At 39.6% G+C, this 24888-nt stretch overlaps 1 protein-coding gene across 2 annotated transcripts in view; it reads left to right on the plus strand.

The window, feature by feature from the left end:
• Nucleotides 1-22944, plus strand: part of ESR1 (estrogen receptor 1) — a 285662-nt gene extending 262718 nt beyond the window's left edge. For both annotated transcript variants that reach the window (XM_067542424.1, XM_067542423.1), the window contains exons 7-9: nt 4404-4537; nt 16546-16729; nt 17877-22944. In XM_067542424.1, the coding sequence (XP_067398525.1) occupies nt 4404-4537; nt 16546-16729; nt 17877-18108 (550 nt within the window). In that variant the 3' untranslated portion in view covers nt 18109-22944. The remainder of the gene's footprint in view (nt 1-4403; nt 4538-16545; nt 16730-17876) is intronic.
• Nucleotides 22945-24888: the final 1944 nt, after the last annotated feature.

A 24888-nucleotide genomic window follows, 5' to 3' on the forward strand; every position in this document is an offset into this window, starting at 1 on the left:
ATGGATAATCAAATATTCATTGGTGTTTTCACCTTCCTTCCTTAACCAAGAAAGAAACATCCCATAATTTCTTCCCCATGAGTTCTGTCATAAGAGCTTTCTATTAATGGCTTATGTGCAAAGTATGTCAAATTTTAAAAATCTTTCTGACTGAAAGGATCTCTGGAATGAAACAAACAAATCGCATGCAGCCCTCTAGAGAGGAGTTTCCTATTTTCTCTCCTGGATCAGATGTTAATTCATCTATCCCTTATAGCTATAGCAGAGTAGTTTATCAACAAAGGGCATTAAGATCCTATTGGTCCTCATGGCCAGATTTTTTTTCAAAGGTGCTAAGCACCTGCAGTTCCCATTGACTTCAGTGGGAACTGAAGTTGCTCCACATCTCTGAAAAGAAGGTACAAGTCTAATAAGCCAATATTTTCAAACTTGGGTGCCTAGAGTTAGACAACTAAACCCACATTGAGACCCAATTAAAAAGTTGGATTTTCAGAGGGTCTGTAGTATCCACAACTGTTATTGAAGTAAATGGGAACTGCAGGTGCCCAGAATCTCTGAAATTCAGGTAACTTTTCTGTAGGTCCTTAAATGTGAATTTAGTTCTTTTTAGACCGAAGTTTGAAAATTAAGGCCATAGTGTTGCAAATAACTCTAAATGATAAATACTTAAGATTTCTGCTGAGGCCAAAGTAATACAAAGTTTTAGCCTTACGGTAGAGCTACTTGACAAGGCATCCTTGATTGGAATATTGATCTTGTGAACTAAGAGCCATTAAAATATCTAAATAGGTCAATATCTTTACACCTAAAGTTCTTTACGAAAACGTTATTGGTCAACCAGGTACCTCACTGAGACTAAAGTGTATTACTTATTATTGAAATATCTGTTTCCTCTCGGTTGAATCATATGACTTTTTAAAATGAGAACTCACTGGCACACCTCAAAAAAAATCCATTTTTTTCAAGGTGTATACACTGAAAACGGTAATGTGTAGATCTCAGAATCAGTCCAGGCTGCGTAATATTTTTAGGTGCATACTGAAATCCTTTTCTTACTGCTATCTATCAGCAAATCTTGTCTGATTTTTATCTGGGAATTTGCAAACTATTTAAATTAAGACTTTTAGCTCCTCTGAAACCTTGCACAACTCTAAATATGGAGGTTTAATTCTACTTCAGTTTAACACAAACTACTAGCCTGTCTGCCAGAAACAAAGAAGCAGAACAGAACAAGATGCCTGTCTTATTATAATAACTTCATGTAATGATTCCACAGTTTTGTTTCTCTGAAGATTTACATTTTAACAAGAAGCAGAGTTTTACTTTAGGGGAAAGTGTGAATTGTGTGCATCATTTACACCTTATATTGCATTACTTATTCTTTTCATTTGCTAGTGGAAATCTTGAACACCCCTTTTCTTCTCTTAATTTTATTGATGTCCATACAGAGAAGTGCATCTTAGCCCGACCAATGTACAGACTTTCCACACTATTTTACCCATGCAGTGTTACTTCAGACTTGCTGCTCTGATGTTAGAAATTCAATACTGAGGATGAGCAACAAATGACCACACCCTGTGTTTTAGCTATTGTTGCTGCTCTGAAATTAAGTGACTCATAACTAAAATTTTGAGAGAGAGAGAGAGAGAGACCCACTGCAGAATAACCAATAGCCCAGTAGTTAGTGAATTCACCCGGAACAGGAGTGCCTTCTTTAGAGTCGGGATGTAAACTTGGGTCTTCAGCCTCCCAGGCGAATATCCTACCCAGCAGGCTATGGAGTCACACTCGTTCTTCCTCCTCTGCCCTAACCACAAATATTTATTTATACAAAGTGGAACAGGAGAGATTGAGAGAGACAACCCATTCTCTGCAGCCTCTTCCCTCTCCTGCCTCCCTCTCCGAATAGCCTATGGCCCAGTGATGAGAGGGATCACCTGTCATGTAGGAATCCTATACTCAAGTATACAGGTGAGTGCCCTGAACACTGCCTTATTGGCTATTCTTGGATGGGTCTCTCTCTCTCATATTTTTTCACAAAAAAAATCCATAAAGTTACATATTTGTTTCAACGCAGCATGATAAATTTCAAAATCTTGAATTTTTTTCCAGAACAAAGTTCTTGTTTTCCGGCCAGCCCTACTGAAAACTCCACATCTGGGTTCAAATTCAGCTCTGGTGTAAAGAGTTGCAAACTTTCATTTCAAGAGAATTGCATCCACTTACACCAAGGTTAAATTTAGCCCACTACTGCAATTCCATATGCTGGAACATTGTAAATAAGTAGCTTAAAGATAACTGTGACTATAGACTGAACCCTCTTTAGTCATCTGTCTATCTCACAAACTTGGACATCTTTCCAGCTAAGATTTTATTCTGCGCTTATCACCATAGTAACTGAGCTCCTACTATGTCAGATAACTACAGTGTTAACTGATATAGATGAGAAACTACTGTCATTTAGGCCAAGTCTATACTAGCATTTATGTTGGCAAAACTTTTGTTGCTCAGGGGTGTGGAAAAACACATCCCTGAGTGACATAAGTTTTGTCAGCATAAGCGCTTGTGTGCACAGCACTATTTTGGTGGGAGACACTCTCCTGCCGCCACAGCTACCGCTGCTCATTTAGCTGGTTTTATTAAGTCGACGGGAGAGCTCTCTCCCATCAGCATAATGCGGCCACAGGAGCGCTCTTACAGCGGCACAGTTGTATTGGTACAGCTGTGCCACTGTAACCTTGTAAGTGCAGACATGGGCTAAAACCACCTTTCACTGAAAGAAGTTAATGTTATCGAAGTCCCTTTGCTTTGCAATTACTTGCTTTGGTACTAGGAGATTCACAAGTGCTTTGTCTACATTTGGAGCATTGAAATAAGTAATATTTGAATACATACATTATGATTTAAAATGTTTTTTTGTAGTTTTCTGTAATACTGATCTTTGAAGTGCTGTTCTACTAAAAAAAAGTGCTTTATGTAGAATTGGCATCTTCTTAATCAACAGATCTGCTCATGAGTGCTCATAGCGCTGATTCTGATACATTCAAATAAATTGTACTTATTTTTATTCCTGTTAGGATTATACAGACAAATTAGCTAACAGATAGTAATTTGAAGGTTCTATTCAATCTTGTTCCTCAGTTACATTTTTTTTTACAAACTTCTAATCAATTATATCTGTTCAACCTCTTGAAGTTCCCAGAATCCAAGCTGAGTTTGCAGGACTAAAATATAAAAGAAGAAAAATTAACCTTTGTACTTACTATCTGAGCACATCTGTTAAAGAAATCAATGAGAGAAAATAAATATGGAGCTCTCTGATGCCATTCTTAGGGAGAAGAATTGCACTTTAATAAATTCTCAGACATTTCCTCTTTATTGATCAACTTTTGCACTTTGTAGGGATTTTTCTTTCTAGTGGCAAACTCAGTAATTCTTAGCATTATAACAATGGCATATTACTACTCTTAGGTTCACTGGGCCAAATTCATCCCTAGTGTAACACCATTAGGTCTGTAGAATTGCACCTGATGTGACATTGGTCCAGTGGTTTAGAGAATGTCTGTTCTCTGGATAATGCCATACATTTTTCTTCCTGAATCAAATAAACTCAGCTGTACCTGGGTGGGGGAAATAAGAACAACCATAAATAGCATCCCCTAAAGGAAAGTCCCATAAGATAACAGTACTATTCTGACTGCATCTGAACCATCTGATTTAATTGCCAATAGTCTATCATTGTGAATAGTGGGTTGTGAGTTAAATGCCATTGCTAGAGGGGTAGTTGGAGGCATACAGCATCACTGAGCTTTGCCTTGAGATAACAAAGTCATGTAATGTAATGACATGAGCACCATTAAATAATAAGGAATGCCTGAATCATTACACTAATGTAAGAGAAATATGAATACCGTGTCAGAATACTAAAGTTTACAATGCCAACAGGACAAGTACTGTGAAGCATAAAAAAAAATGTTTATGGGGTTATAAAAAGAAAGAGTGAAGGATAAGAGAAGACAAATTAATCAAAGCAATAAAGGGGAAAAGAAAAAAAAAGGAAAATATCTAAAAAATAACTTTGTTCTTGAGATGGTTTGCTCACAGGAAGTTAAACTACATATTGACTCCTACTGGTGAACAGACCGTTAAGGAATTAGCAACTCTTTTGGAAAAATAAACATTTCTATATTTTAGCTTTGAGATGTTGGCCCTTATCCTCCACTGCCTTCCACTTTGTTTAGGCATGTTGGTTCAAAGTGAGCATAGTGCGTGAAAGCACTATACAATCGGAATGGAGCTGATAGCTGAGAAGTCAAATTGTAGGAAAAGAATCTGGGAATGAAAAACATCTTGCTGTTTGGATAACGCTGTAAATGGCTTGCGCTGTGGTTGTGTTCTTGCAGGAATCAAGGGAAGTGCGTAGAGGGCATGGTGGAGATATTTGACATGCTGCTGGCCACTGCTGCTCGGTTCCGTGTGATGAATCTCCAGGGGGAGGAATTTGTGTGCCTTAAGTCAATCATCCTTCTCAATTCTGGTAAGTGGTATGTTCACATGTAACACTTCGCTGCGATTTAATTACTATTGCTGTTTGATTTCAATTGTTATTGTTTGGATGTGAAAAGTGGCTGGATTAGAGATTTAGAAAAGGAATTTGTGATGTAAAGTCTTAAGGAATTTGTGATGTAAAACCTGAAGGCAAAGACAGAAAATGTAAACTTGCTGTGCAGCACAACAGGGAGCCAGGGAATTGATTAAAAAAGGAGTTGATATACTGAAAGCAACAGACCTGAAGGATGATTTGGGCAGCATTTTCGATGGATTGGAGGTGTGGTGGGTCAAGGTTAGCATTAAAAGATCTGAGAGGCGGTGATGGCAGTAGTTGCAGCAACCCTCATACTGTCAAAGGGTGATGCAAATTTTAGTTTTAGAAGTGGAGCATACACATTCTTTTTAGGTGGTAAAACAAAGGGAAGGGATAGCAAAGACATGGCTAAATATGTCAGAACAGATGTAAAGACTTTAAGGGTGAAATGGCCAAATAAAAGATGAGAAGTAAGGCAGAAAAAAGAAAGGATCTTGCATCTCTGACCAGAAGGTTTTGTCTATTTAAAATGAGAGAAAATAGACAAAGATTTATTCTAAATGCCAGTTGAAGCATATAGCATTTTTTTAAAGCCATAGTGTTAATTTGTGTTAAATGAGGCTCTACTCTCAAAAGTGATTACATAAAATGGACACCATCTTAAACTCATAGACTTTTAAGGCTAGAAAGGACCATCATGATCATCTAGTCTGACCTCCTGCACGTTGTAGACCACAAACCCTCACCCACCCACTCCTATAATAGCCCCATAACCTCTGGCTGAGTTACTGAAGTTCTCAAATCTTGATTTCAAGTTACAGAGAATCCACCATTTACTCTAGTTCAAACCAGCAAATGACTTGTGCCCCATGCTACAGAGGAAGATGGCAACCCTGCCTCAAGGACTCTACCAATCTGTCCTGGTGGATAATTCCTTCCTAACCTCAAACATGGCAGTTTGCTAGACCCTGAGCATGTGGGCAAGACCCACCAGCCAGATACCTAGGAAATAATTGTCTGTAGAAACTCAGAGCCCTCCTCTTCTAGTGCAATCTCATCATACTATCCCCTCCATAAATTTATCAAGCTCAGTTAGGTTTTTTTGCCCCCACTACTCCTCTTGGAAGGTTGTTCCAGAACTTCACTCCTCTGATAGTTAGAAACCTTTCTCTAATACTAAGCCTAAACTTGTTTGTGCCCAGTTTATATCCATTTGTTCTTGGCCAGCATTGGCCTTTAACTTAAATAACTCTTCTCCCTCCCTGGTGTTTATCTTGCTGATGTATTTATAGAGAACAATTGTACTTCCCCTCATAGTCTAAACAAGCCAAGCTCCTTAAATCTCCCCTCAGAAGGCTGGTTCTCCATTCCTCTCGTCATTGTAGTGTAAGACTTGAGGTTGTTTTCAGCTAACAAGTTGTAAGTCGAAACTCATGTAAATGGCTAACGAGCATACCTGATCCTCAAGGACAATGGCTAGTGTAAGCATCCGATGGCACAGGAAGCCATATGTTCTCTTAGTGATTCTAATTCCAATGAGAACAGCACATTTGCTTTTAGAATTTCTGTCTCATCTGCCACCTATCTATAAGGACCGCCCACCTTCTTCCTCCACCCCACCCTCCACCCCGAGTGTAACCCTAGCATCCTTGATGCAAGCAGAGTGATTAAAAGTGTCTCTGCATGTATGTAATGACCATTATCACTGTTGTTCTCTCCAGATGGGACAATGTCTGTATTTGTAAGTGAATAGATAAAGAATTTAAAACGTACTATGTAATCAATAAGAAAGTGTATATAATTGACCACTGTAATACCATGAAGTTGAAGCTGATTTATCAGACATCCTGGTATCATGAATAAACCTCTTCAGTATTGTCTGTGCTGCCTGATTCTTGGAGAAAGAATCCTTCGTGTTTTACAGTAGTAGCTCTTCTCCACACCTGTTCCAGTTTGAATTCATCTTTCTTAAACATGGGAGACCAGAATTGCATGCAGTATTCCAGAAGACGTCACACCAGTGCCTCTTATAATGGTAATAACACTTCCCTTTCTCTACTGGAAATTCCTTGCCTGATGAACCCTAGGAATGCATTAGCTTTTTTCACGGCCACATCACATTGGCAGCTCATAGTCATCCTGTGATCAACCAATATACCCAGGTCTTTCTCCTCCTCTGTTACTTGCAGTTGATACATCCCCATCTTATAGTAAAAATTCTTGTTAGTCTCTAAATGCATGATTTTACACTATTACATTTCATCCCAATTTAAATTACTCCAGTTTTCAAGTCGTTCAAATCTTCTTGTATAATATTTCTGGTTCTCCTCCATATTGGCAATACTTCCCAACTTTATGTCATCCGCAAATTTTATTACCACACTCCCAATTTTTTGTGTCAAGGTCAGTAATGAAAATGTTAAATAAAATTGGCCCCAAGACCAATCTTTGAGGAACTCCATTCGCAACCTCCCTCCAGCCTGACAGCTAATCTTTCAGCATGACCCTCTGTAGTCTCCCCTTTAACCAGTTCCTTACCCACCTTTCAATATTCATATTAATCTCCATCTTCTACAATTTAATAATTCCCCTTGTGGAACTGTAACAAATACTTTACTGAACTCCAGGTAGATTAGATCTACTGCATTTCTTTTGTCTTGAAAATCGGTTATCTTCTCAAAGAAAAAGATCAGGTTGGTCTGGCATGATCTACTTTTTGTAAAACCATATTGAATTTTATCCCAGTTACCTTTTACTTCTATATCCTTAACTTCTCTGTCTCTTTCAAAATTTGTTCTAAAACCTTGCATATGATTGAGGTCAAACTAACAGCCTGTAGTTTTGCAGATCACTTTTTTCCTTTGTTAAATATAGGCACTATATTTGCAATTCGCCAGTCGTAGGGTATGACCCCCACGTTTATGGCGTTATGAAGAATCCTTCCTATTAGGCGTGCTATTTCATATGCCAGTTCCTGTAATATTTTTGGATGGAGATTATCTAGGCCCCCTGATGTGGTCCCATTAAACTGTTAGAATTTGGCTTCCACCTCAGATGTGGTAACATCTACTTCCATATTCTTGTTCCTATTAGCCCCGTGCCACTGCCCCAAGCGCTTCGTTACCCATTTTAAAAATTGAAGCAAAGTATTTGTTGAGCCATACCAAGATTATCTTTAATCTTCACCTCATCCTCAGTATTTAGTGGTCTCACTTCTTCTTTTCTTTTTATTTATATGGCTAAAGAATCTTTTACTAGTGTGTTTTAATTTCCTTTGCAAGGTCTAACTCAGATTGGCTTTAGGCAATTCTCACTTTTTTCTTATGCTTTCTGACCTCCAAAAGACAGTTTTTCTTGCTGATCTAGCCCTTCTTCCATTACTTGAAGGCTTTTTGCTTTCTCTCAATAACCTGTTTGAGATGCTTGTTCATTCAGTTTGGTCTGCAATCTTTCCCTATGATTTTTTTCCCTTTGCTTGGGATGCAGGATTGCAGAATGTTGTGTCTGTTTAAAATTAGAGAAAATAGACAAATATTTATTTGAAATGCAAGTTGAAGCATACAGGAGTATTCTAAAGTCATAATCTTAATTTCTGTTATGAGGTTCTACTCCCAAAAGTGATTATATAAAATTGATAACACCTTACCTAACAGTGTCATTTTTAGTCAGAATCGAAAGTAACTTTTAAAGTTCTGGTAGCACTGTCAGTCAAAACAGCCATGGGGGAGCAAACTGGATTTTGTTCTAACATGCATAATTAACAAAACTGTAAATTAATTTCCTGTGATACTGGACTACACTCCTATTTTTCTTTAGAGTCTCCTACCCCTCTCCAGATTATGACCAAGGTAAATGGGAAAGGTCAGTTTAGAATCCAAGCCTTCGGACTGACTCCCAGTTTGGTAGGACACTATGTCAGTACTTCTCAACTGGAGAATTGTGGAGAATTGTAATTCTGTTTCACAGATGTTTCTGAATTTTTTTGTTGTTGTTGCTGCAGTTTGGGACAAGAACAAAAATTTCAAAATTCTCAGTGAAACAGAAATCTGAAAATTGTTTCATTGCAAAAAATCAAATATTCATTTTGAGCATTTGACAATGAAATTCCAGTAGGAGAACTGAAGGGGAGCTGGGAGCCCAGAGCTGAGCTGGATGTCTCAAAGGCCCAGTGTTCCCAGAGCTCCCAGGCTCCTGGTTCCCTTTCAGCCCACCAGGCTGCTATAGTTTACAAACTGTGAAAAACACTCAATGATTTGAATTGGCTTGGAGAAAAAGAGCTGCCCTGTGTGGCATGCTTCCCTAAACAGTTGTAATGGGTCCTCTAAGCCTTTGATAACTTAGGGTGGCTGTGGAACACCAGCCAATGTTAGTGTGACATGTTGGTTGCCCCTACTATGAATTGTTTGCAAGGGAGTTCTGAGGCAATTTCCACATGGGAAATCAGCTCTACAGTGCCTCATATGTGTATCCCCACAAATCTCAGCCCAGAGTGATTTTGATGCATTTTCCAATAGTGTTAGCCACACCATTTGTCAATAACTATCCCAAAGTGGTATCTGAGCTAACACAATTATTCAGCATACTCAGAACAGGAAGTAGTCTCCATTCAGCTACCACTATGTGGTAACTGTTGGTAAAGTCTAAATTGATATGGCAAACATTTTATCTTCCATTTATAATTATAACAAATTAGAGTCTTCGTAACAAGTGAAAAATTATGTAACAAACTAATTATAACAAAATAGAGTCTTCGTAAAAGTGAAAAATTTTAGTACTTCCTGAAAATAACAATGATTTGTGTACGTGATTATCAGGGCAATTATAATTTTTAGCCAATAAATTGAAATTTGATTATCCTCTTTGCATCTTGTTGATTTACAAGAAATATCTGATTTAACCCTAGAAAATGATTACTACATCACTCAAGGTTTTGGTTCCATTTATGTTTCTTGTCTATTTTATTTGACCCAGTTTGAAGTGCCCTTGTTCCACAATTGGCATATAGCAAGTTGAAAGTTCTAGGTGCAAATCCAGGACTTGTTTAGACTGTGTCCCTGCCAGACGTTGCTTTGTGGTATATAACTGACTATTGTTATAGAGGGTTTATGTGTCCTGTTTTCTTCCTTTAATGGGAAAACTATACAAAATTAAGAAGTGAGTGCAGTTGGATCTAAATAGTCTGTGGTTGATGTATTCTTATCTCCTGCTGCATGAGCAAAATAACTGTAATATCCTATCCAGCATGCACTACTGAAAGATGAATGCAAAGACTTTATTTTCTGCTTATTGAAAGATTTTATTTTACATGTGGTACAAAAGAAATGTTTTGTTGTAATGATTTTGGGATGGCATGGCTATACTACTCACTCGACACCGAAGACCACAATCATACAGCCTTCAGAGGGAGAAAGAAATGTACATGGCTAGCAGCATGTGCTTTGTATCCTTTGGAAATATGTGTAGCAAAACTTCAGACATTTTCCTTCCTCCTAATTATACTGGACTATAAGATATCAGTACTTTAATCAGGTCCAGGGATGAATATTGCCCAGTACACACCTCAGATCAGTGTCACTTTTGGGGAAGGGGCAGGGTTAGGTCCTCTTGTGCGTATGCATTATGATTCAGTTGTTAATTACACAAACATATACTGTTTTTTCCACAGGACCCTGCCTCATTCAATGCATAGGATGGCTAAAGCTCTAGGAATTAATCAGGGTTGTATAGTGAATGACTGTGTTGTCTGTAAGACTCCTGATTTGTTTATTGCAGGAGTATGGGTACAGCATAAGATAAGAGGATGATGGTATGGTTAAGATGTTGAATGCCACCCTGAAGACCTAGATTATATCTCTGCCTCTGTCACAGAGTTTTTGTGTGATGCTGGGAAAGTCACTTAAACTAAATTTTTCCCAGATGGTGACTGTATTAATTTTATGGGTTCCTAACCTGAGACACCTGGGGCTGATTTGCAAAAGTGCTGAGCGCTCACAACTGCAGATTAATTTAGTGAGAGCTGCAGCCATTCAAAACCTCTGCCAGTATGGTTTGAAGGAGTAAACATGGGTTAGATGAAAGGAGGCTCTGTGTTTGAATCCTAGGCAAGTCACTTTGCATTTCAGTTTCCCCATCTGTAAAATGGGATAATAGTATTTCATCCATCTACACACAGGGGTGTTGTGATGATTAATGAATGAATGTCTGTACAGTGCTGGGAACATCTAAAGTGCTATAAAAATGCTAAGTAGTCTGAAAAATCAGGCCTTCGGTTGCCCAGTGATTGAGCCAACCATAATAAAAGCTTGCAAATTTTGGCCTTAATCTCCTTCTGCCTTAGTTCTCCATCTGTGAAAATGCTCCCTGTCTGAAAGGGAAGTTGTAAAGATAAATTATTGAATATTTGGGAGGCACTTAGAAACTACCATGGTAAGTGTAATAGAAAAAAGAAATGAGTAATTCTGTACTCAGTGTGGATAGTGTGTGGTAAATCATGCCTGGGGGGACACATTGAATGAGGAGGAGAAAAAGAAATATTTGACAGCTACCTCATTCCCTGTATGCAGAATGAGATGGGGTTCTTGTGAAAAATACAGTGTGTGATTATTTAATTAAAAATTGTTTCATAAATCATACACACAAGGGAGTGCTTGACTTTTCAACCTTAATAATCTTTTCATTTATTTTTTGTGTATACATACAGTCATTATATTTGGAAACAACCTATAGAAAATATACACAAATGCATATAGAAAAACAGATGAAAAATGCACAGAGAAATCTTGGAAAAACTTCTTGAGAACCATGTTATGCAAATTACATATACATAGAACTAACAGAATTGATCTCAAGAGGAATTAAATATAAGTGTTTTCAACCAATTTGAACTAGCCATATTAAGTTCTAAATATTTAAAATCAATCTCAAATCTAAACTGTAAACTTAATTTGTATTTCTAAGGTGATGTGTATATTTACTGAACCATATAAATTATTTTTATTAAGTCTAGAAGAACATTTTCCTTTTCCTGAAATTTTTAGTGCACGATCACATTAAAGAATATTGATATCAATCATAGACATGTAGGGTTGGAAGAGACTTCAAGAAGTCACCATGTCCAGCCCCCCATTCTGTGGCAGGACCAAGTAAGCATTGACCATCTCTGGCAGGTGTTTGTCCAATGTGTTCTTGAAAACTTGCAATGATGAGGATTGCATGATGTTATCTAGTTAGATGATAATCTAATATCTAATTCCACACTTCCTTCTTCACCACCAATCATGTCTCTGTCCCTTTTCACTTTTCTTGTAACTTCTTCTTTTCCCTGTGGCCTTATTCAGAAAAAGTAAAAGTGATCTTTTTTCTTAAAGCCTCTTTCCCTCTGTTTGGAGAGGTAAGAGTTTGTATTTGCACTGCAAGATACACTATATTGATACCATTTGTGAATTTCTCCCCAGATATCAAGGCGACAGCTTGTCTCTTATAGCAAGGACAGCGCCACTGTTTCACCAGCTCAATAACAAAACAGAATCTGGCCCTCCAGGGCTGCAGAAAATTAAATAAACCTTTCAGCTACAAAACAAAGCTGTATTTTTTAAAAGCACATTTAGTTCAGCAGTGCAGTGCTTCAAGGGCTCTTACTTACATTGGGTCAAAGAGAACAAGCACCAGAAACACAAAGGCAGCAACTCAATGCCAGAGTTCTTGCTGTTGGATTGGATCTGATAAGAGGATCAGTAGTATGTGGCAAAGTGGTCGTCCTTCATCTCCGGAAACCAATCTGTTGTTATTTCTGTCAGGGCGGAAAATGAATTGAGTTGGCCTGCCCATAGACACAGACAGAACTGAGTTAGTTTTATGAATACTCAAGGGAAAGTACTGCACAGCCTTTAGATCACACGATGCAGAGGTAATGCATGTGACCTCAGATTTGCTGCTTGGCTTGTACTGAGCATGCACACATGGACTGAACATGCTCAGTAGAACTGCTGAAGCCAGCTGCCCTCACTATGCCCCCCCACTATCGGCAGGCACAGGTCGTTAGAGCCCTACAAATCCACAGATATCCGCTTTATATCTGCGGATATCCACATCCACTGATGCGGATATCTGCGGCCCATTTCTTGCGGATCACAGTCAGATGGTCAGAGAGGTCTGTGACTTCTGGGGCAGGGCTGGAGCAGCTGCCAGCCAGGGATGCAGCAAACAGCTGATCAGCTGTTAGGCTGCTAGCAGGACTCAACAGCTGATCAGCTGTTGCAGGCGGGGCTCATCAGTTGTTTGGGGAGACAGGGGCTCAGTTGATGTGTGGATGTGGATAAATCTAAAAGAGAGAGGGTGGATTGCAGTCAGGTAAAAGTTTATTCCTGTGGTTGCGGATCAGATGTGGAGCGACATATTTGTATCTGCGGAGGGCTCTACGGGTCATCTCTGCCATGGTGGATGGCTTCATAACCATCTGCTATTCTCTGCCATTGATATCATGGCTCTTAAACCTCCTCTCCCACTTGAGTCATTCTTATAGGTCACTGGTTATCAACCTTTTTTCTTTTGTGGACCCTCCCCCAAAAATTTCGAATAGAAGTGCGGACCCCTTTGGAAATCTTAGACTTAGCTCTGGTCTACACTTACCTGGAAATTCGGCGGCAGTCGACGGGAGTTATGCAAGCTACACAGTGTAGCTTGCTTTACTCCCGTCGACTGCCGTGCTTCCCTTCTGAGCGCCGTCTTCACTGCACTGCACTGACGGGAACCACGTTCCCGTCAACTCAGCGCTACGCCACTTGAGGGGGTGGATTTACTGCGTCGACTTCCTGATCGATTGATCGGGTCTACACCAACTGCTCAATCGATCCAGAAAGATTGATCTGACGATGGCGATTTTGCCGCCGTCAGTATAGACATATCCATAGTCTGCGAAACCCCAGCAGTCCACAGAGCACAGGTTGAAAACCACAAGTTATCTTGTCCTGTCACAGACAAAACATACAAGGTGAGATGTTGCATCGTCAGTAGTGGTCTTTGGATTCCAGGGCTGAGAACAGGCCCTTCAAGCGCCCTTGTGCGGCTCTAGAAAGGGTGAAGTGGGCTTTCTCCTGAACCATAGCATCCGGCAAGTGTCTCATTACCATTTGCCAACAGCATATGCGGCAACATACTGTGTAGTCCCTGCCACGAATCCATTCAAAGCACAGCTTTGCCTTATTGGCACAGATTGTGGCCTTTACTCTGCGTGCAGTGGTTGTGGTTTTCCCTGTCTCTCTCCTTCCATGATATTCAGGATATTGGATTGTTCTACAGAGTTGGCAAAAAAACAGCTTTGTAGGTGCTTACTTAATCTTAGATTTTATTTCTGCTTCAGAGCTTGGAGACAGCTAAGTCTCGCCTTGCTGAATGAAGTTTTCTGAAGGCAGCAGCCCTTCTCTTTGGTGATAGACCGCTGATATTCCTGTTTCTGAAATGCCTACTCAGTGGGGCAAGGCAGCAGCAATCACATGGGGCAGTGAGATAACCGATAGCTGTCTTTCGTTCAACATTTAATTAGTAGGAGCTGTCAATTGCCTCGTTTTTGGGGATTTCTTGAATATTTGTTTTGATTCTTTTTTTAAACAAAGCTCTGTGATGGCGCCTGTGCTAGAGAAGCGTGAGAACTGGGAGCTCGTGACAGGACTCCTTCCTTTTGAGAGGGTTTTAGAACTATGAAAACTAGGAGGAATTCCTAATGTATTCATAACACCTGGCATCCCCTGGCCAAGGTGAGCTGTGCTGGTGCTACCATGGGACTATGAAAAGCATTTCCCACTAATGCAATCAGTCAGAACTAAGAAATTAGTCCCTGTAGAATATTGCTTAGCCGTAAAACCTGTTATCAGTAGGATGGGTGTGAGAAGGGTTGAAAATCGTTTGGCTGAGAAAGGTCTAAGGGTCTTGTTCTCTTCAATGGAGTTACTTCAGGATGAAAAATGCTATAGGACAAGCAGTCACAGCTTCATATTTCTAAAACACATTCATAGCAACAGTCCAGTGCAGGCAAACCAATAAAAGGAAGAGCTGCGACTGCAAGTCTTCCATGGGACACACTGTAATAGCTGTTCAGTTCTCCTTCAATAGGGTAGATTCTGATCTCAGTTGCACTGGTGTAAATGCCAATGAAATTAACAGAATTACACTTATGATCATTATTATTAATATGATTATTTTTGTTGGTGTCCAAAGGCGTTCTGGGTGCCGCTCAATACAGATAGAAAATCTGGACCCTGCACCAAAGAGCTGACAAATGTTATGGCACAAGGAGGTGACAAAACAGTAGGAGGTGGGGAGAGGAGTAACCTCAAACAGATTACACAATTACTTAGTGAGGTCTAAGAGACAGCATGGTAGAGCAAGGAAGGTGGATATTTATTATAACTAGAGTAAATAGAGTTCTTATATGGGTTTAAATCTGGAGTAACTGAGCTCACAATCTGGCCCTCTATCTCCAGTTCACTTGACTGTTTCTCCATCGCTACTATATTGGTTGCTGGTTAATTTCAGGGTGCACCAGTACTATCAGTCTGCACTGAAAGAAATAGTAAACTGCAAGTGCTAGATTTTACTGTGGATTGCTTATGAAGGTGTGGCTAGCCATTTATAAAGAAGGAAACTCCATTTTTCACAAACCCCTCCTATCTTTTTTGAACAATACAATACGTGACCTAACAGCATCACCTTCCGTGTGGGGGGGCAGAGGGAGATTCTCTGAAATAGCCAGAGACCCTAAGATACGGAGGAAGTGGGGTAAAGGTCGCAGTGCACTTTTCCCATTCAGTCATTTTGATTGTCCCGCATTATGTGTAGCTGTGAGAAACACTTTCTCATACAGAAACACTTTTTCTACCCTGTTGTATTCTAGACACAGCCTAAAGAATCACTGCATTCTAGCTATCTGTGTAGGCACTTAAACGGCTCCCTTCACCATAGTGTCTGAGGATAAATTTTTGAAAAGCCCTTGAGTGACATAGGGCCTAAAGCCCACTTTCAAAAATGGCATTTGGAAGCCTTAGCCTCATTGGCATACACAAGGTTCCCTTGTGTGCTTTAACATAGCACTGTTTCAATCAAAGTGCAACAAAAGGGCCTACACAGACCAATTAATGTGCAGTGCATTAGTGCACAATAGACGTCGTCCCCTCCCCCATAGAATGCATTATCCCACCATGTATATAAACCCTCAGTCACTTTTGAACGTGGGACTTAAGAGCCTGTCACTGAAGGGCCTTTGAAAATTTTACCAAGTGGCTAGTAATTTGTGGGTGCTCACTAATGATAGGCAAAGCTCACAGGCTTCCCACTTGCAGTTCTCATTAGCATTCAGAAATCTGGTTAGGTCATTGAACTATCTGGATGTCTTGTGTCTGCAAAATCGGACTGGAGGGCTTGTGAGATCAGACATTCCCATGGTATTTCTCTACATCAGATCTGGTGTATTTTCATATGACTTCAAAGAATGAATGAATAAATCAATCCACGGAGTCTCCTAGCTGGTGCTGAGGATAACCTCACGTACCAAGGTGCCAATCAGTTTGCTCTCACCGTCTCCTCTTTTTGTGTGTGTGTGTAGGAGGTGGGGAAGGATTGGGATTTTTTTTGTGTCTGGAAACCATCACCATTTGACAATAATCTCTGGGAGCTGAAGCAGCAGGAACAGGGGATGCTATAGGTTTTGTGTACATCCATTGTTCTTACTTCATTTAGGCCAATGCATCCACTCCGAATTCTCACAATCACCATTTTGGAGAGACTACCATTCTTATCTTAGCCACTGTTCTCTTTAGATGGTCTGAACCTTCCTATTCACCCTCCTAGTTCCAGAAGAGAGCACATTCACAATGTGGTTGGTTCTCACACCTCTTTTGGACTCTTAAATACCTGCATATGAGTCTGTAGCTGTGAAAGTCTGATCTCTTTGTGTTGTCCCCCCACAGGTGTGTATACATTTCTTTCCAGCACCTTGAAATCTTTGGAAGAAAAGGAGCATATTCATCGTGTTCTGGACAAAATCACGGATACGTTGATTCATTTAATGGCCAAATCAGGTCTCTCTCCGGATCAACAACATAGACGGCTGGCTCAGCTCCTCCTCATACTGTCACATATCAGGCACATGAGGTGAGAGAGTGCACATGCAGTCTTCTTACATTGTACCAGGCAACTGTGCAAAGTTCAGCATGCAGGGAAGGTTTTACTCTGTTGATACAGTCAGATTCTGATAAACTCATGATGAATAGTAATTTACTTCACAAGTGGTCTTTTCCTTCAGTGAGACTACTTGTGGGGCAACATGCTAGTCAGTGTGAGTGAGGGTATCACAACCTGCCCCATAATTCAGAAGTTAGAAACAGTCCCTGTGCTTAATATCATCATGGGGGAGGTGAAAACTGTCCCGAATCTGGTTTGATTCTTCTGTTGACACATGTGCTCTTTATTGTTCCTTTGCTTTTGGTGTCACTACACTGCACATGTTTCTGATGGCGGAGGCAGGACCTGGTTGTTGTTGTTATATACACAATATCTTACTCTGTTTATAACGTACCGAATAAATTGCAGTAGTATATAACACCCCAGTTCTGCAACCTGTACTCACATTGATAGAAACAGGCATTCTCAAGGTAGGGGGTTCAGACATTGTATCTACATGATTTTTAATAATAATTAACAGTTAGAGGTGATCTGTTGAAGAATTCAGTTTTCTCTTAGTCTAAGCAAAAGGTGTATACAACTCTGATTATTTAAATTATTCAGAGCTTGACGTGAAATTGGGCTCCTACACTTACAGCTGCAGTGTTAGAAATCTGACAGTTCTAAATAGGTACTGTTTATTTTTAAGGTGGCAAAGCATACTGATTGGAGTTACGGTTCCTTGATCCCAGTAGATAGGTGGCATTTAAAATATGAGTGCCATTAAAGTCACAAATGCTGCTGGTGAAAGGGTTAACATCAACATTTCCTGATTTTTCACCCTAAAACTGATCTAAACCTTCAGGCAACGGCCGGAGTGCTGTTTTTTGGTTTTTGTTTTTTTACATTTGTAAACTTTGTTATTTTCTTGTTATAGTAAGTCTGACAATCTCAGTCATTGATTTGGTGGTTATGGGACTGGATACAAGATTACCATTAAAAGTCCACATTTTGGGGGGAAACTGTGATATCTTAGGCATCATTGTGTGGTAACTGTTGCCAGATGATGACTTTTTAATGGCAACCACTGTAAATATTATGGAGTGTCATCTGATTTTGTTTTCTTTGAAATTCACAGCAATAAAGGAATGGAGCACCTATACAACATGAAGTGCAAAAATGTAGTCCCTCTTTATGATTTATTGCTGGAAATGCTAGATGCTCACCGATTGCATGTTCCAGCAACCAAAAATGCTGCCCAGATGGAAGAAGAGAGTCGGAGCCAGTTGACAACTGCATCAACTTCATCACATTCCTTGCAAACCTTTTATGTAAACAGGGAAGATGAGAATTTGCAAAATACAGTATGAGCTGTTCACATTTTAAAAAAGCATTCAAGGTTCAGAGAATCCCAACAGCATCCTCCCTAAATTGCCACATGTGTAAACACTCCAATAGGCATCAGTCACCAGTGATTTCCAATCTTTGTTTTCATTGATCACTTGCTAAAATCTCTAATAGAAGAGGATTTGTTGTTATGGATGGCCAGCAAGGGTGGGAGGCCAACTTAATGTGAAATTTGCAACAGCTCTTATTTAACCCTTGCATTAATTAAAGTGAGGACTCCCGTAGCCTTTTATTGTTAAGCCCAAGATTTTGGACTTTGTTGACCCTTTGCTTTGAAATCATTTGAGCATGGGCCGAAGCTGAGTTTGAGTAATTGATGTTTCCACTGAAAGATTGAGTGGCTCTAGGGTGAACCACAAGAAAGCCCTACTAAAAACTGCCTAATTACTTAGCTCAGACCTTGGTAGATTCCAGCGTGTCATAGTCGTACAGTGAGAAAGTGCACCTTTCTGAAAGTAACAGTGCGTTAGGATTTCCCTTACTGGCTGACATCAGCAGATGTTTCCGCCTTCAGGAAAAGATTGAATTTATATCCAGTTGCAGTTATCTCACCCAATGGCCATACTGGATTGAATGCACTTAATCTTCGCTGATCTCAGTCCTGGGTGGGTAGTACTTGGATAGGAAACCAGCTAGGAAATGTGGGGTGCCTTTTCCATGGATGTATGCCATTGCCTTTCATATTAATCAGTGTTGTCAGACTCTATTCAACTCAACCATAAATTTATAAAAGATATACCCAAGCAATTACTTTGAGGAAGTTCTATGGCTTGTTTTATACAGGAAGTCAGTCACACAGGGGTAGTCAATAGGTGGACTGCAAGCCAAATCCGGACCGCCAGACCCTCTTGAATGGACCCCAAAATCTTTTTATTTACTTCTTATTATAATTCTTGTTATTTTTAAAATTATTTTCTCTGGAGTCTGGACCTTGACTATACCTTGACCAAGAAATTTGGACCTTGACAAAATGTAAGTGACCACTCTTGGACTAGATGATCACAATGGTGCCTTTGGGCCTTGGAATCATGAATGCATGTAATTTCCAGTGACACTAATAGGAGTTTAAACCACTTATGAAGGATATCCAATAAAGAGGGAGATACACTGTCATCCTCTCTATACTAGGTGCCATTAAAGATTAGACATTTAAAATGTTCAATTGATTGCAGTAGCTCACATTCTAATTAAAGAGAATGCTGCAAAGGTTGTAGTAAGTGACCATTTCTAGTGGTCCCTTCTGCAACAAAAGTAGAACTCCGAGAAACAATTTGCAATAGGGAAGAACAGACATAGGCTTTGTCTACACTAATACTTTTGTCGGTAACTTTTGTTGGTCAAGGGTGTGAAAAAAGGTGTGAAAAACACACGCCATGACCGACATAAGCATCACCGACAAAAGCACCGGTGTGGACAGCGCTATGTCAGCGGGAGATGCTCTCCCGCCGCCATAGCTACCGCTGCTCGTTTGGGGTAGGTTAATCATGCCAGCGGGAGGGCTCTCTGGATGGGAGACCTTACAGCAGCGCAGCAGTGCCACTGTAAGGTCTGTAGTGTAGGCATCGCCATAGAGAGGGACAATACAAATGTACACTGCAAGCTGAGGGCCTGATGTACCCTCAGGCATGTGCATCTTGACTTCAGTGGGAGTTACAGAGGGAGGCTGTATATATCAGAACACAGACTTTAGTTCTAAATCTGCAGGGAACTACTAGCTGCATGCGTTGTATTTTTTCAGAATTCCTAGGAAGTTGGTGAGCTCTAACCTTGTGAAGCGCTTTGATCTCATCTTAATTTAACAGCCCTCTTGCTAATGCGTTTCACTAGCACTATTTCCAGTAGCCTCATGTTTTTTGTGAATATGATAAAGCATTTGTCTTTCTGCATATTCAAAGAAAAGATTGGTATTTCTTTGAAACTTGTTATCCAGAAGCTGTTGGGGGCTTCTAAGTGCCTTGTCAAAAATGTACACATTTTTATTTTCATTTTGTAGCCATTTTTTTCTTGTGTGTTGAGAAAATCTTGTGTTTACCGTATGTTATTTAAATAAATAAGCAGATGTGACGATCTGAATGGGCCACAGGAAGCCATGTACCAAAGTTAAAAACACAAATGTCACCCGGTTGCAGCCTAGTATTATACAGAGTTGCCCATCAAATACAACGTGTTAACAGCTTCCATGTTCTTTATGATAAACTAGACAGATTGAGACCAGACCGCCTCTAAATTTAACATGATTTAAATCAATGGCTCCTTCCTGGGTTCTCCCAACAAATAAGCACACTGAGCCAAATTCATCCGTGGATGAAATTAAATAAATGAATTTGGCCCACAGTTGGCAACTGGAAATAGAGGGCCAGATTCTCATACTTTACCCGTGGTGAACAGCAGCGTTGTCCACAAATTGTTCCATTGAAGTCAATGAGCCTGAGTGTAGGATAAAGTGCTACCCAACATAAGGAAGGGTATCAAAACATGGCCCGGACTATTAAAAATGATTTGACAAATGGAGGTGCACACCAGCAACTTGGGAGTCTTCATTAGGGTTGGCCTTTGCAGTAAGACCTCATTAGTTCAAACATACATTGTAACAAAAGGGGTGGGAGCCCAAGAAAGAAAAATGATGATTTCCCACAATACATACTTTTAACTTGGGGGCAATGTCTGTGATCTACATCATTAACTCAGTTCAATACTTACTTAATTTTTTTCTTAAAAAAGCACCTTAAATAATGTTATATATAAAAGATGCATTGCTCACATATCAGACAATTGAATGTAGCCACTCAGTTTACCCAGTTGACAAAGTCTATAATACATGAAACAACAAATATGTTTTTATATGCTTTTGAGGTACCATATCACATATGTAGTTATATGTGCCTGAGGCTAACTGATAGCTTACATGATGATGATAATTCATATATACTTTTATATTTGTAGTAGATAAGCCAGCACTAACTGAGATACCTAGTGCTGGACATGAAAAAGGAAAATAATCTCCTGTAGCGAATACATTTGAGAAGGAAAAATATTCAGGGCAGCTAATCATGCTTTTACCAAAACATTAATGGTGGTGTATTTGGACAGTAGTTAATGGAAGATAATTTTTTTTAATGTTTTTTTTTTTTGGATTTTTTAAAAAAACAAACAACCCCCCACATGAAATATAGGCAATGTAATGCCAGCATAAGCCAAACAATAATAAAGCAGAGGAATTTGCTTTGCATAGCAAAACAATTGCTATTCAAATAACAATCACTTTCAGAAGGTCAGGGCATATGTGAAGGTAGTAATGTGAATTGGCTCATCTGCTGATGACAATAATGGGTTTCCAGCTGTGTGAGAAAGCTACTTCTTATTTATAGTGGACTAGCTCTGGCAGACCTTGTCCCAGGTAAAACTCCTATGAAAGACAACAGGAGTTGGTTTGAAGTAAAAATAAAACGAGCAGTTTCTTAGTGTTTGTGGTGACTTTACTGTTACATTGTCAGTGACATTTCCTGATATTCCTTCTTGTACATTTAAGGGATTGGTAGATTAGAAAACTTGTCACTAAGACAGAACGAACGAACGTTTGGTCATGTTTCTATTGAGAATGCAAGGTCAGTGTGTTTTACAGACTGGAAATGGTTGGGTTCATATTGGAGTCATGATCTATTTCAATAATTGATTACTTTGATTCTTAAAGAGCTGTGCCAAAAATTAAATGAAACACCTAAGAATTAGAAATATTTCCATTATCCACCAAAAATCCTGCTCCAATGAAAGTCAATCTAAATTTTAACCACAGACTTAAATGGGAACAAGCTAAGTCCCTGTTCTTGTACATATATCCTGCTTTTAAAACTAGGATGCTACCCAATTTAAAACAAGCAGGATTGTTCGGATGCAAACACTAAGATAGTGACAGCAGAATTAGTGTGAGCAAGTAGTCTACATTATGAGTCAGCTATTTACAAATATATTATAACAAATTGAATATTTTTGTATTTGCCAAGTTAAGACCAGGTCTTAATGCATAGCATTCTTAGCTAGTACCCAAAAATATACCACAAATTCAAATTGCCTTCAGTGATTTAAATTTTGGGTACCAAAAATTCATATATCTCATGCATTAAAAACTTTTTATTTCTACTTTCAGTCTCTTTTTTATGTTTTGATTCAAATGTAGATTTTTTTTTATGTCCTAAAGTTGTTGTTTTCTAACTGTTTGTTGCCTTTATGAGGGCACTTCAAATTTTGCACTGTCTGTAAGAGATTTTTTTTTAAAAACTCATTTTTTGCATTCAAATGTGCCTAAACTTTTAAAGAAATATATGCTGCCATGTTGCAAACCCCTCTTCAATGAGTATGCTCTATATCCCTATGCACAGTAGTCTGTTTTCATTAGACAGCGCCCATCTGAGAATGAAAAGAAAGAGGTTGCTGGTCACAGACTTGCATTAACAAGCCACTTTATGCCACCTGATTGTATGTGTGTGTGTGTGTGTGTGTGTGTGTGTGTATATATATATATACACACACACAAAGCTTTTTTTGTGCACTACCTATTCTTTCCTTGTAGCGCCCTTTCTTTAGTACAAGGCTCAAGTGCCATAATGGATTTGTTAGTTTATTCTGCTGATGCGTGTACTGTTGTTGACATCTTCTTGTTTTGTTAAAGTTTTGCTTTGCTACATGAAGCACACATGTAAACCCCTTTTGCACCTTGAAACGAATGTTACAAACAACTTAGAAAAAATCCAGCAGCATACTTGACCTGTCCAAGATTTTCTCAACCTATTTGATGTCAAAATAAAGAATTAACTAAAGCAAGGTCTGTTGGTATATGTTGGACTGCTTAATAACGGCTTTTTCTGCTGTTGTCTCTTGATTACTAGCTAGATGATGGATAATCATTTAGAGTTATGAAAATGTCCTATTACATTTGTCTAAGTGCATGTTCTAAGGCCAGAAAAATGCATTTGCAAAAAACACAGAGCAGCTTTACTTTCATTGCAGGGAGAGAAAAGGCCTCTTGAACTCTCCCCTGGTACTACCCACTTCCAAAGGCTTTGCAGTGCCTGTGTGCGTGTTTAGATGTATGTCAGTACCTGCTGAGAGTCAGGGCTCCTGCTCGAGCATGGTTGCTCTACCTGTGGCCTGCAGAGTCCTGCAATGTGGCCGTGAGCTCTACCATCTTGGTGCACTGCACGATGAAGCAAAACCCTTATGGCGGTGTGTCTTTTTGTCTTTTTTTTAAAAGTGTGAATATATAAGTGGATGCTGCTGCAGCTCCCCTGCACAGCTATTCTCTTAGCACTGTGCTGCACCTTTTCCAGAGTCAGCAGGCATGACTAGAATGAAGCAAATAGATTGGGCTTTAAACTCTTTTAGGCATTTAGCATGGAGTGCAGAGAGCGATGGGTTAACAACAACCAGTGTATACATATTTTTAAAGATTACTGTCCCTGTCCCCACCAGTTGATGTTCCAAACATTTATTTCCACAGTCTAGGCAACTCCAGATGCTTCTACTGCCCAACAAGGATGAAAGTCAAGTATTCATGCCTAAGTATCTCAAGGTGCCTCTTTACCAAAAGGTCTGCGCTTACCAAGTATTACTAATAGCATCCTGGTGAAGACAAGGCTGTTTGTAGTTTTCACCAACTGTTAGCAGCTCAAAGTAAAGCCTGTGGAGGAACCTAGCATGAAAACTACGAACGGCCTTGTCTGCACTCAGATGTTCCCTTGTGTTAGCTAATACCAGGTAAGTATTACCAGTGAAGACAACTTTACCCTTTTCAAAAAACATACGTGTATAGCCTCAAAATAATCGTGGGTCTCTGCGCCTAATCAAGGCAGCAAAATGTGTATTAGATTAGATTCTGTGCTGTGATTTTTGAAAATCTGTTTGCTTCTATGACTGTGTACCTCTCCACACAGTATTGGTGGGACATCAATAGAAGTTAGGCAGCTGTGTGCCTTCGTGAATCTTATCCTAGGCATCTATCTTTGGATTCTTATTTTTCCCTGCTGCGCAATGCTTCATTTTGGCTTCTAAGCAACGTAAACTTTCATTGTACATAGACCATCATAGGAATCAATAAGTGCATTATCCCTGGAAGACTATCACAATGATTTGGTCAAGCTCTGGGACATGTTTTCTACATATGAGTGAGCGATCAGTCTGCAGGTTGTCCTACGTGATTGCATATGAGCGATTTGTTTTAAAAGGAAGCTTTGGATCTCTGAGGGTCAGCACTGGGCTTTTCTAGCAGAAATGAGCAGTGATCCAAAAAAAACCCATTTCACTGGTACTGCATTTAGCGATGAGCAAACCAGGTTGTGAATAACATAATACCGAACTCATCTAACTTGCTTTTTAATCAACAGATCGCAAACATTTTACAAAGGAGGGCAATATCATAATCCTCATTTTACAGGTGGGGAAACTGAGGCACAGAAGGGGACGTGACTTGCCCAAAGTTACCCGACAGGCCTGTGGCAGACCTGGGAATAGCATACAGGTTTCTTGAGTTCCAGTCCAGTGCTCTATGCACTAGGCCACACTGCCTCAGCCATTCCCCATGCACAGTTCCTCACACATGCTCCTTGGGCCACATGAAAGATTTTCCCATGCATTGAGTGCACATCTGTATGTGAGCAAAGTGATATGTCCTGAAATAATATTTTACATCACAGGAGTGGCTCACAATCTAGCTGCACGCAACTGGTAGCATATATTTTTATCTGTCCAAT

Source organism: Emydura macquarii, unplaced genomic scaffold (assembly GCF_026122565.2).
Source record: "Emydura macquarii macquarii isolate MOO-44397 ecotype Brisbane River unplaced genomic scaffold, CSIRO-AGI_Emac_v2 contig_705, whole genome shotgun sequence".
NCBI lineage: Eukaryota > Metazoa > Chordata > Testudines > Chelidae > Emydura > Emydura macquarii.